Here is a 13,802-nt window from a genome sequence, read left to right on the forward strand (position 1 = left end):
TCATAATGTAAAATATTTAGCATGCAGTTTTGATATCTTTCAGGCTTAGCTTTTGAAAAATGCCTGCATAGGTTGAAAGTCTAGATTTACCTTGATTTCAGGTAAAATACAGCACTTCCAATTTGGGAGATCCTGAACACCTCACTAGCTAACTAATCCCAGTGATTCCATATTAGATTTTTATGAACTGTGCCCTTAAATAATCACCAAATGCTTCCCTAGTACAATACTTAGAAATCTTTATTGTTGCCCTACTGGATTCATGTTTACAGTTTCTCTTTCCTTCCTATAGGTGGCCATAATGTCACAATCTCCTTGCAGTCCAGGACTGGGCACACCCATATGCCTTCTGTGGTCGGTGTCCTTGTCTTTACCCAGTTCTGGTTCTGGTTTCCTCTTTCACATTTCCTGTCATTGGCTTATACCCCTACCTGTGTCATTGGCCTTAACAAGGATTTGAAGGTATGTTTGTGAAACCTGTTTTCTAAGTATATCTGCCTCACCGTATGCTATTTACCACCCACTCATTTAGGTTTTGTAAAATTTTAAAGATGAGTTGGAATCTCATTAATAAAGTATTTCCCCTTTAAATTGAATCTTCACCTTGTGGTGATATAGAATATGTCAGTGGAAGTTTTGAAAATGAAGTCTCCATACTAAGAGTAAGTCATTTGAGGGGGGATGGTGAGAGAAGGGGTTAAATACAGAAAATGAAAAGGTTCTGTAGACTACTAGGTTAATTTTCTTTAATACTGAAGGTTGGGAGCTATTAAAGGTTTTCATGCAGCTAAATGACATGATATTTACATTTTAGAAATACTCTGGTATCAGTGGGAATTCATTAAGATACTATTGCAAGATCTGGGCAAAGAAAGAAGACCTAAATTAAATTTTGATACATATTGAGGGTTTGAGATAGGGACATGTTTCCGAGTTATGTGAGATTAGAGTATTTGATGGGAGAAAAAGATTATGGCTAAAGGAAAAAGCATAGAAGGCTGTCCTTTTGGGCTAGTGGAAGAAACAAGTCTAATAATGGGGATCCTAGAAAATCTGACAGAAGGAAACTAGTCACTTTAGCTAAAGACTAAAGTGGACACATTCCCTGTTACTATATGCCCTTTTCATCTTTTTAATAAGATTTGTGCTTGTTTTTTCTCAGTCTAGTGGCTTGATTCTTCCTCCTCTTACATCCTCTTGGAGGCCTTTTGACCTTTAAATAATTCACATCTGGCCATCATTGTTGTTAAAATGTTCTTTTAAATTTTCAGAGTAGAAAAATTTTAGGTCAAAACTGGCTGATAAAGATTGAGTATTTGATTGAATTGGGCTTTTTGTTCATTTGTTTTTCGGTATAGCTGTACTGCCAATTATCCATTTAAGTGCTTCAGTAGTAAAAACTATTCCCATTTATAAATATTGAGCTATTTTATCTCTCAGAACAAGAATCTTTTGGTTTCCTAATCCCTAACCTTTAACATTGTGGTTAAATATCCTGTATAAATTTGGGAGACTTTTTCCTCTGACATACAATCTTACAATCCTTACAATGAAAGGAGTAGAAAAGATGAGATTCCTTGTCTCAGTAAATATGAAGTTTTATTATAATTCTCTAACAAGGCAAATTGAATAAATCAAGAAAAATTCAGATCAAAGAACTTTAAGCTTTAAGTAGCCTGAAGCTGGCTATTGCATCAGGTTTGTGTAGACTCTGGTAAGCCATGATTATAGGTTATAGAAGCTGTTTTCAGACTTACATAGGTTGTTAGTGTGGTACCCAAAATGGAGGTGGAGGTTAGGTGTACAGACTTAATACTCAGTAGCACTGTACAAAGCGGGTAATAGCTGGTATGATGCTCTCACCGTGAGTGGGACTGAACCCACTGACTCAGGAAAGATGATACAGCATCCACCTGTTGAAATTCACAGAATTTCAGCAAGGTTTAGAGAACTGCAGGCAGTTCTGTAAAGTGCCTGAACACTAATTCAATTAAAGGAGATAGATGCCTTTAAGGAAGGAGGGTGATATGACTGAACAGGACTGTCCCTGAACGCCTAGCCCAGATTGAAACATCTGGCATCTCTTTTCCATCTGTTTGCTTGTTCAGAGCATAGAAAACTTAAAGTCTTGATTTTTATTTTTTTTAATGGCGGGAGAATATTCTTTTATTTCTTCAGATGCCAAAGGTTCAGTATAAATCAAACTGTAAACCATCCACATTTGCATATCCTGCCCCTCTGGAAGTACCAAAGGAGAAAGAAAAGGAAAAGGTAGGTTCTTTGTTGCTTTGAACAGTATTTTTATTTATATGCAGGAGCTGCTTAGTGTTTCACTTGTGTTTGTTTTAAATATTTTTGTTTTGAATTGCATATTTTAAAAAATAAAGTAATACTTCTTAGGGTAAACTCTAACATTATATTTTTTGCCTCCTGGTCTTCTAAATGCCATGTCACAAAAGTCACAATTTTTGAATCCCTCCAAATGTTTTCTTGGCACATATCAATGCATTTTACATCACAAATAGAATCATTCTCTGCGTACTATTCTGCACATATTGTTTTCACTTTAGCAGTTTATCTTTAAAACTTTCCATGTGTATGGGTCTCATTTTTTCCAAAGCTACAAAGCATCCTTTTATGTGAGTGTATGCCATTATTTGTTTCACCAGTTCTTTACCTGACATACATTTGTGGTTATTTCTAATTTTTCACTGTTATATTTGTACACATTTATTATAATTATTTCCATAGGTGTTTTCCAAATTTCCTTTTGAAATGACTATATCCAACTTACACTCCTACCAACAGTGTTTTAAGGGCACTACTGATAGGTGTTAAACCAACTATAGAGAGAGCTACACATAGCCCTGAAGTTCTCACAGTAAAATTACCCTTTATTACACCTAGGACAATGGTTTTTTCTCTCAATATCTTGTTCCATATTAGCCAGTTGTTGATTATTTGCTGTAAATTTTGTGTGTAAGTAGGGCTAATTATGTAATTGACCAAATTTGAGAGTGAAACAGGGCAAAGAGGACAGGAGGCCAGATAAAAGAGCCTGCCCAGGCTCTGAGACAAGAGAGCCGCCCAAAAGGCCAAAAACCAAACCAAGTGCTGTAGCAGTAACACCCTCTCATAGGGGCCTATGAGCTATAGCCTAACAAAAGACAGTGCTCGAGAAGAGGACAGGTCACTGTCTATGGATTCTCACCCACGCACATAATCGCAAAAGACTTCAGGCTCCAGGAACAACCACTATGGGGTTTATTTTACCAACAGGGGAAACAGAGTTTACTGTATCACATGTGGCAGCTATCTCACCCACATAGTGTCAGTGAGCTAGCACTCTGGTCACCAGGAGTACTGGACAGCACTGGCCAGTGGTGATGGTCACTACTGGTCCCTCAGAGGCAGTGTCAGAGACACCCAGTGTTAACAGCTCTTTGTGAGTTAGTTGGGCTATACCAACAACAAACAGCTCTTTGAGACACCGGGACCAGAGGCCCAGTCTGTGACAGAAGTCTTTGGCTTTTCTTCCCTCTTCGGAGTTTGGCTACTTGATCCTTCTTTCCTTTTTTCTTTGGAGGCCAGGAAGAGAGTCTTCCCCTTCTTTCTTCTTCTTTCTCAGAGGCTGGAACTGCCTGTCCAGGGGCTGGCATTGTCTCTCAGCTTCCTCTGACCCTGGCTTATATCCTCTTTCAGGGTGCCCCACTCACAGGTCTGATTGGACCATTTTTCAATCCTGTGGCTGATTGGACAATTTAGCACCAATCAGCTCATAGCTCGCACCTGACTAATCCATTCCAGATCCAGAAAGCACACTGTTACAAAAAAGGTCTGTGAGGAACAACTGCCACAACATACTTGTGGTGGAGCAGCTGTGTGAAAGAACACTACTACTGCCGGCTCCCACTGCTGAGGCGGCTGGGTTCCAATAACAAGCGTAGTGCTTGAATATCTTTTGACAGCAATATCTTGTTTCATCAGCTATTTTTTAGACCCCTCCTTATGGGTCTGAAACAACATTAATAAGATTAACATAAAATTAACAACATTAATAACATAAACAACATTAACAACATTAGTACTGCCACACCTTTCAAAATCCCTGTTTCACCTTTGATTTCAGTGATTACCTATAAAGAAGAATAAGTCCCTGCTAATCACACACTGTTACCATTGTCTGGTAATTCTCACCGTAGTCCAGTGAGAATATTCTTAGGACTAGGTTTCGAGGAAAGTGCTTTCAATATAAAGTAAAAAAGGATGAAGCACCGAGATCTCTATTCAAAAGTTTGTTACAGCAAATCCACATCCAAGGTAGGCTACAGATTGAAAAAACAGTTATTTTGGACCAAAGCTTCCAGGAATTAAAGACTTACCTGATAACAATAGTAGTAAATTATGTAAATAGATATTCTTCTTGTTTTTCCCATTTAGTTCCTGATAATTTTGTTCTTTATGATACTTACTGCCAGAAAACAGAATATTCTAGGATTATTCTCTTTAGGCTTGTACATTAATATGTAAGTAAAGGGATTGCAATGATTTGCCCTCTTCACTTCCTCTAGGTCTCTACTGCTGTGTTATCTATTACCGCCAAGGCTAAAAAGAAGGAAAAAGAAAAAGAAAAAAAAGAAGAGGAAAAAATGGAGGTGGTAGGTATAACTTAGTGGTCACATGGGTTGATATATGTACCTCTGTTGTCCATATTCTTCCTTTGTTGAATATTATTAATCTTTCTCTTGGCTTCCTATTCTAAGCATAGAGACCCATATTATTTTATTTGGAAGAAACTTTAGGAATTACATCTGTTCATGGGAAGAATAGAGGGTACAAATCGGAGTTCCTGGGGGGCAGAAATGACAACTAATGGGTTTTGAAGGGCAGAGGATTTTCAGCAGATAAGATGATGATGGGAGAAAGGAAGGCTCTTTCAGACAAGGAGAATATCATTTGTTTGAATAACCCTCTTTTTCTGATCTTTGCCAATAAAAAATACTGTCTCATCCTTTAAAGTGAAGCTAAATACCATGACCTCCAAGCAGAATTGACCTCTCCCTCCAAGTCTGGTATCATTTTAGTTGTCTTTCCATTATATCTACTACAAACTATCTTTTGCACCTAATAGTTGCTCAGTAAATTTATCAAACATTATTTATGGGCCTTCCTGGTGGCCTAGGGGTTAAGTCTTAGCGCTATCACCACTACAGCCTGAGTTCGAGCCCTGGCCAGGAAGCTGACCCACATGGCACAACAGACCTCTCCTGTCTCTCCTGCTGCTCCACTCAGCAGTGTATTTCAGTAGATCCACCTGTTCTGCTCCTTACCCTGTCTCTGGTGAATCCTCTCAATCCCTGTCTGGCCTACACCCCAGTTCTTCTACGCAAAAATAAATTTAAAAAGTTTTAACAGAGCCTCCCCAGTGGCGCAGCGGTTGAGCACTGGGTTGCGAAGCTGCCCGCGGCCTCTGCAGCACTGGTTTGATTCACGGTTGCTCCCTGGCCACCGGCGGAGGGTCCCACATGGCGCGCAGACCTCTCCTGCTGCCCGCTGCTCCCCTCAGCAGTGTGCTTCGGTCCTTCTGCCTGCTCTGCTCCCCGCTCTGGCTCTGGTGAATTCTCTCACCCTCCCGCGCTTCTGACTGTACCCAGTGCTTGTATAAATAAATAAACACGCAAATAAATAAATAAATCTTTAAAAAAAAAAAGAAAAAAGTTTTAACAAACATTATTCAGTGGTGTCGAACAGGAGTAAATCTTTATTGGTTTTTGGTTTTGTTTTTCTTCCCGCTAGGATGAGGCAGAGAAAAAGGAAGAAAAAGAGAAGAAAAAAGAACCTGAGCCAAATTTCCAGTTACTGGATAACCCTGCCCGAGTTATGCCTGCCCAGCTTAAGGTCCTCACCATGCCAGAGACCTGCAGATACCAGCCTTTTAAACCAGTAAGTTACTTATGGCCCTTAGCTAATACCAGTGGGATGTTAATCTGTAGGACAGTAGAAAAACCTCCAAAACATTGGAAAAGGCTCTCTGGTTCTGATAAATCTCTTAGCAAAAGAGAGAACATTCCCTTCCACTCCATATAGATTTGGGGGAACTCTTCTTTGTGTACCCTCCACAAAATCCTTCATTTACCCAGGCTAGACCTTTGAAGTTGCTAATACTGCATGGGGTTAGGAGCATAGAATCTGGAATAGACATCCTGCGTTTGAACTTGATTCTCTACTTAAAAACTGTGTGATCTTGGGTCAGGTAATAAGCCTCTCTCTGCCTCAGTTTCTTCCACTATAAAACAAGGATTATCCCTAATTCTAGGAATGAACATGGGAACACAGTTAATGTACAAGGACTTAGCGCATTTAATTTTACAGTCAGAAAGGGAACTTTATGTCATTTAATTTATTCTCAGGCAGAATGTTTCATGTTAGAAACAAATGCTGGTCAGAAATTTGAGCATGATAATATCTTTATTTCTTAGGTTTTTGCATCTAGAGAACTAGAAAGTCATCAGTAGACACATTTAATGCATCCAGATCCTAGATCTGTCTAAAATGTCATAGATGAGATTTCTAGATTTTTATAGGAAAGCAAGCCCATTCTCATCAACGGGAAAGTCATCCCTGATAATTTTAAATGGAAGGCAACTCAACCCACAATGGTGAGCCGTTCTAGGCTTACCTGATGAGAAAACCTACATGTGTATCTTCATGACCTTGAATGAGGCAATGTTTTATGCAGTGTTTTCTTGTGTGTATATATACACCTAAGATATAAGTAACAACAGAAAAAGATAGTCAAATTAAAAACTTTCTTTGCCACAAAGCCACTATCAACAAAGTGAAAATACAACCCACACAATAGTAGAAAGTATTTTCAAATCCCATATCTGATAAGAAACTGTATTACCCACAATATATAAAGAACGCTTACAACTCAACAGTAAAAAGACCACCTTTTTTTCAAATGGGCAAGGATTTGATTAGACATTTCTCCAAAGAAAATATACAAAGCATCAGAACAGGAAAAGATGTTCAACATCATTAGTCACTAGGCAAGGAAAATAAAAGCACAAGGGGAGACTGTCGTACCAACAGGATGGCTATAATAAGAGACAGGAACAGAGACGGGCAAGTATGTGGAGAAATTGGAACCTTCATGTAAGGCTGATAGGAATGTAAACTGTTGCAGCCTTGGAAATGTTTGGCAGTTCCCCAAAAAGTTAAATGTAGACTTATCATGTGATCCAGCAATTCCATTCCTAGGTGTGTATACCCAAAAACATGAAAACTTCACGCAAATTCCTTAAACATTATTGTTCATAGCAGCATTATTCGTAATAGCCCCAAAATAGAAACAGCTCAGATATTCATGGGCTAATGAATGGATAAACTAAATGTGATAAAATGGAATATTATTTAGCCATAAAAAGAAATGATGTACTGATATATGCTGCAATGTGTGTGGACCTTGAGTGCATTGTTAAGTGAAAGAAGACTATATATTTATGCAGAGGCTATATACGTTCACGAAGTGGTCAGAATAGACAAATCCATAGAGACAGAGATTACGGCACTGGTTGCCAGGGATGGCGAGTAGGGGGAAGATGCTGCACCTCTCCCCGCAGTGATCTTTAGGAATGGCTTTCGCCATGGTCCCTAGATCCGGCTGGGCCCAGCGCGCGGGAAGAGAACAGCCTGAAGCAGAGAAAGTGCAGCAGAAGTTCCCTGAAAAGGCAGAAGCTTATCAAAAGATAACTAAGACCACCAAGAACCACTACAAGAATGCTAAAAATCTTATCCTGTCTTTCTAGAACTACAAACTTTAATCCCTTATCTGTCTTTCTAAACTTCCTCCTTTCTTCTATAATGGTCATTGCTTGTTATGTAGATCACCTCCCTGATAGTGATAGACTGAGCCAGCGAGCAAGCTAATTTCTTTGATATTCATTCCTGTGCTTTTAGAAAACATATATATACTAGTCACAAACTTAAAGAAAAACACACTCAGATTTTCACTCTTGAAGTGTGTCTGTTTGTCATTTCTTTCGCCGACTCCCTGACCACCCTGCACGCTTCTCTCAACCCTGAGGTGGCCTCATCGTCTACTGCTGTGCTGGTCTGCGGCAGGAAGAGGAGAGTGACTGTTAATGGTGGTAGTCATTTCTTTTACCCTGATGAGTGTGATCTTGAACTAGATGGTGGAGGTGATTATGTAGCTTTGCGAATTGCTAAAAACCACTGATTTGTATACTTGAAAGGGGTTGATTTTTGGTTATGTGAATTATGTCTCAACTGTAAAAAGAGAGACTGTGTGGAGTGAAGGGAGAGGTTCCCTGACTTTACTCACACACCCTTAGGGCCATCAAATCCTTCACCAGGCAGTGCATTTGGAAAAGGCAAGAATTCCCCCCTCCTCCTCCTGTCCATCTTAAATGAGGTCTGAGAGCGTGGAATAGGAAGCATCTGTTGCCTGTGTTGCAGTTGTCATCAGCCTCAGGGAACAGAATGTCCTGTGTCTGACTCTCTCCTTAGACTGCACTCTCTCACTAAGCTGTAAGGCTTTAATAAACCTCAACCACGTAGCTACAAATTGCTCTTGCCATGCATACATTAATTAGAGGATTGCAATCTAACTGTTGGATTATTTCATTCCAGTTATACTTGAAACAGTACAGTTAAAACCTAGAGCCATATGTTTCCAAATAAAGGAAGTCATTTTGTGAAAATGGGTGTTTCATTCTGTTTCGTGGAAAATTCATCTCCTTTGGTCCTTGGGAGGTTAGAGTAAACTTTTAGGTCATAGGGAGTAGAACTGTGGCCATATGCTTGATTGTTTTGAGGTGAATATTGGTAGTAAAGGCTGATTGTGTTCATAAAATGGCTCCTCTTCAAGAAAAAAGAAACATTTTAAGGGAACAAGTCATAGATTAATATGTGTGGATGGGTGTGTGTGGAGAGACGGGGAGTAGTTTAACCATTCTTGAATGGCAGGGCAGAGTTCTGATGAGTGAAAATCAGATTAGGTTAAACTGCAGAGATGCTTGTACATATGTGAATCATTTGACTAATGTGCTCATGCTGCTCGTCCTTCCCAGTAATGTGCTTTGGTAGAAATATGTTTTTTCCAGATGTGCTCTGCCACTGTTGGCTGATTTAATTATAGAGAGCAGCTTTCCATTTCCTTTGACACAGGCAAGCAAATAGAATAAGATTAGCACACCAGAGAGAGCTGAATGGTTTGGTGTTTGGATTTACCTTCTGCGAATATTTTTGGGAGAAGGCTTAATAGAATTGCTCCTTTACTCTACTTCCCTCTCCCCCCTCCCCCCGTCTATTTTTTCATTGTCTTATAAGGATTTGTAAATTGAGGTGGAAAACTTGCAGATATCTATGATATTTGTTATTCTTTCTGTCATTATAAAATTAATAAAGAAAAATTAGTTTTTTATTTGTAGGTTATCTTTTATGTCCAAAATGATGGTTCCCTCACAGTGAAGTGTGCTTCTCAAACTTTAACGCGCTTACAAATCTCTCCGGCTCTTGTTAAAATGCAGGTTCTGTAGATCTAGGGTAGGGCCAATCTCTGTATTTCTTAACAAGCCCCCAGGTCCTAATGATGTTCCTGGACCAGGCTCACACTGAGTAGAAGGCACTAGAATATCATATCTGAGTCACAGTCTCCCTGAAAATACTGTTCTTAATTGAGCTACATTATCCAGTTAGAATAGTACCTCAGATTCTGCCATCCAGAGCCACTGGATGGCATTTGTTATAGTTATCCTATATAATACACACCACATTGCTTCCCTCTTTCGGGTCTCAGGCTAACCTGATGGGGTAGATCGGGAAACTTTTACTTTTCCCTTCTCACAGTTGATAGTATGGGTGTTGCCAGTACAGGGAGTACACATGCACACAGGCACAAATGCCCAGGTTTCCAGCTATCGTCTGGCGAAGGGTAGTTCTGTCCTACTTTTTCCTTTTCCAATCATTGAGGCCGTCTACACTACCCCAGACAGGCATGCCCCCTAGGTGAGGGCACAGTCTGCAAGTGAGTAGAGCTCATGTGTCTGCATTGCTTGCTCTGTGTTACAGCTCTCCATTGGCGGCATCATCATTCTGAAGGATACCAGTGAAGACACAGAAGAGCTGGTGGAACCTGTGGCAGCTCATGGCCCAAAAATTGAGGAGGAAGAACAAGAGCCAGAACCCCCAGAACCATTTGAGTACATTGATGATTAAGAGGCAGAGGTGTGTATGAAACAGAATTGTATGTCAAGGGAAATCTCTCGTCAATACTTTGCAAATGTTTTGTCCAGGGACACTGTCTCACCTTTCCCCTTCTTTATATGCTTAATCCCTATTTACCTAAATAATATGAAAACTCCCCCCTTTTTTAACCACATCCTGCATCTGTAGCCACCAAGTCCTTCTTCTTTCTTTGACTTTCTACCCTCTAGTATTCTACCAGTGCTATTCAAAGTGTCTGCAAACTATGTAGGTCTGCGCGGAGGTAGGGGAGCTTGCTCCAGAACGTAAATCTATTCATTGCTTCTCTCATCGAAAAAGCTGTTACTACCCCCCTCAAGCCCAAAACAGTCAGCTTAACTGACAGTTTGTTCAGTGACAGAGTTGAGCTCCTGGTTGTGAATCAGTTATAATTTGGGGACAGCACTGATCAGTCCATAGCGTATAGTAGCACAATTCAAGGCCTTTCACGAATTCTGTCTCTCTTTCCTTTGACAATACTGTTAGTACTGTAAGTCTTAACACTCATTTATTTAATGAAGCTATGAAGCAACTAGTGTGTTTAAAAACAGTGCTCACTTTGGGGTCAATTAGACTAGAACACAAAGCTTTGTGCAGTTGAAAAAGATGATGATTTTTCCACTGTTGTAACAAGGTGGGGGAGTGCTGGGGATGCAAGAGACTAATCTGATTTCAGAAAATTGTTCTTTTTACCCCACGATTTTTGTGGTCATCACATATTTGTAGATGCTACAAATGCTATAGTCAAGGTTCTCTAATTTCATGCTAGTATTAATACATTTCAGACAAATGTGATTAAGAACAGTATTATTTATGACAAGAAAAAAATACATTTAGATGTAAAGTTGTACATTTAGCACCATGAGAGTTAGACACAGACTTAGCAGTTGGTGAAAGCTTTTACAGAAATCACATGAGAATTAGGGCAGAAACCTACAGTTAGTAAGAAAAATATCTTCATCCATGAGACAATTAATTTGAACTTTAGCAAGAGGGAAATTCATAGTAACGCCCACTGTCTAAACTTGCTTTTGTAAAACAGCCGCTGGCCGACGGCAGCGTCAGTACCGAGAGCACTCAGTCTCTACGGAGAACTGAGCCAGACTCACGTTAGCCCCTGCAGCCTTTCATGGCACCTTATGGAAAACCCCTCGGTTAGTGTTTGAAGGCCGTTAGCGACAAGATGACTTGGAATTTTATAGTTGGAAATTGGATTCTTACTAGTTTTCAAAAGGATAAAATATTCAACAGGAGTGTATCTTGGCACAGTCTGGCATATTAGGACAGTGTTAGCAGAGTTAGGGGCTAGTTTTAGACTTGCAAATAGTGTGAAAAAAAAAGTTTTTAAAATACAGAATGACCCTCGCTTCTGCCCCATCCCCACCTCTTCCCAGGATCTTGTTTCTCTTCTGAAGATTGTTCCGGCTCATGTTGGAATTGCCGGTGAGGAAACTCATGCCGAGATTTGCTATTCACCGCATGTATCATCGCCACTGCGCTGACCTGGAGAGCCTTGTCTGCAAGCCTTTGGTTGAACAAAAGACAAGTGACTATTAGTGTGCTCTTTCACAGAACTTGGTTTTCAAATAAATGTTAAAATCTCCAGATGGACAAGAAATTTTTGTTTGTTTTCTTTTCAGCCTAGATTTTAAGTAAATGGATATAATACCCTTTCCACCGCCACGAAATGCTGAAGCCCAGAGAGCTGGCTGCCTGGCTGCTAAGATGAGTTTGCATGAGTTTCGTGTTGATGAAAAATAAAAATGCTTTTATAGATTATTTGAAATAGAATGACCAAAATAAGAAAAAGAATATCAAGTCTTGCTCATCTTTCCAAGAATTCCCTGTGTGTTTTGTTTTGTTTTGTTTTGTTTTGTTTTTGATGTGCTTGAGGGTCTGGAGTGCCTTCATGTACTGAAAAAGTCCTTTTAATGACCCAAGGGAAATAGAACCCATTTATGTAGCTCTGAAGGATTTTTTTAAATGAGCTCTGCTTATTTCCTGTTTTTGACCCTGTTAAAGACAACAGATATAAATTATTTACTTTCATTTAACCATAGGATCTGATAATGTATGTTTTTTCTTTTCTAACTTTTTTCATTTTTAATTGAACTATAATTTAAATGCAATAAAATACACAAATTTGAAGTGCATACAATTTGATGAGCTTTGACAAGTATACCTCTTATCAATACAGAAATCAAAAATTACAGGACTAGCTTTTTGGAATTGCAGGGGTGGGTGATTGTGTGCTTGGCCTTCATGTGAAAGAAAAGTAGTCAGTTTTCAACATTTACCCATGAACATTTGCTCCTGCCTTGACTATTTCACGTTTTGATTAAAATATAGCCTTCTGAGTGAAAAGAAACACTGTTTATAGAGAAATAAGCTCCTGGAAAGATCTGTCCCAATACATTCAGCTACCCCAGATTTGTCATTCGTTCCAAGGTCTAAAGGTTACAGATCCCAAAGGATGGGGCGACTCCTTAATTTCATTGTATCCCCTCCTTTGTAAATTTCTTGTTTCCTCAATATCAGATGATTCTATAAAAGAGATGATCTCATTTCCTAGCCTCTCATTAACTATGTCCTTCCTGTTCCAGCTCTTAACATTGCTTGCATTTCAGACAGTTATCTCTAACATTTCCAATAATATATGAAATGTTTAAAAAACAGAAGTCTCTCAGTGATATCACTGTCCAAAATCGAGTAGTCTAGGAGATGTGGCACCTTCACTGGCCTTTTGCCAAAGTTATGAAATTCTTTCCAAAATAGGTTGAACTTAGGGAACAGTCAGAACTGGTTCATGGAAGGCCTTGCAATTTAGCATTTGTATCTTGAGATTATAGCATTTAAAAAAATGCAAGCTCTAAAGTTAAATGCCTCAAATCATTTTTTTTTTCCTAGAAGATTCCCTAGGCTGTATAACACTAAGGGAGAAACCAAGGAGCAAGGAAAATGGAAGCACAGCAGAACAGGTGCCATTGTGTGAAGACAGGTAGAAGGCCCCAAGAACAGCAGCAGCTCTCCCCAGACGGTGTCACCATGGCACACTGACTTCAGTAGAGACATCCCTGCCTTCAACTTTGAAATGTCATGTAAAGGGAGGCACAATCAGATATGGTAGGAACTGATTTCTTAGACTGGACTTAACCCTAGAAAGCAGTCTTTCCCACAGTGAGCGCCGCCATTTAAAAATACTCTCCTTGACTTCAGTGACATGCTGTCTCTCCTATATATCTCTGATTCAGTGACATGCTGTCTATTTATCTCTAATTCCCCTTTAACAAATGAATTTATTTGAGCATTTTTTATGCAGATTCTTGAGCTCTGACAGGTCCTATTCACTAGAACTGCTCTTTATTGCCAGCCTTTTTCAGAATTTATCTCAGTCTCCGAGTCTCTCCACTCTCCAAGCAACTTCATCCATCCCACACCTTGAGTCTCTGTCTGTGCTGAAGACTCCCAGTCCACATCCCTCTCCCATTTATCTCAGCTGCTGGCTGCACATCCAGCCTCCTTGACTTCCAAGG

General features: G+C 39.6%; 1 protein-coding gene across 1 annotated transcript in view; it reads left to right on the plus strand.

Annotated features, from left to right (window-relative positions):
* PSMD1 (proteasome 26S subunit, non-ATPase 1) overlaps positions 1–11,836 on the plus strand; it is a 79,743-nt gene extending 67,907 nt beyond the window's left edge. The window contains exons 19-24 of the mRNA XM_084240923.1: positions 293–462; positions 2,179–2,271; positions 4,572–4,658; positions 5,797–5,943; positions 10,096–10,251; positions 11,664–11,836. Of these exons, the coding sequence (XP_084097049.1) occupies positions 293–462; positions 2,179–2,271; positions 4,572–4,658; positions 5,797–5,943; positions 10,096–10,242 (644 nt within the window). The 3' untranslated portion in view covers positions 10,243–10,251; positions 11,664–11,836. The remainder of the gene's footprint in view (positions 1–292; positions 463–2,178; positions 2,272–4,571; positions 4,659–5,796; positions 5,944–10,095; positions 10,252–11,663) is intronic.
* The last annotated feature ends 1,966 nt before the right edge of the window (positions 11,837–13,802 follow it).

Source organism: Talpa europaea, assembly GCF_964194135.1.
Source record: "Talpa europaea genome assembly, chromosome: 1".
NCBI lineage: Eukaryota > Metazoa > Chordata > Mammalia > Eulipotyphla > Talpidae > Talpa > Talpa europaea.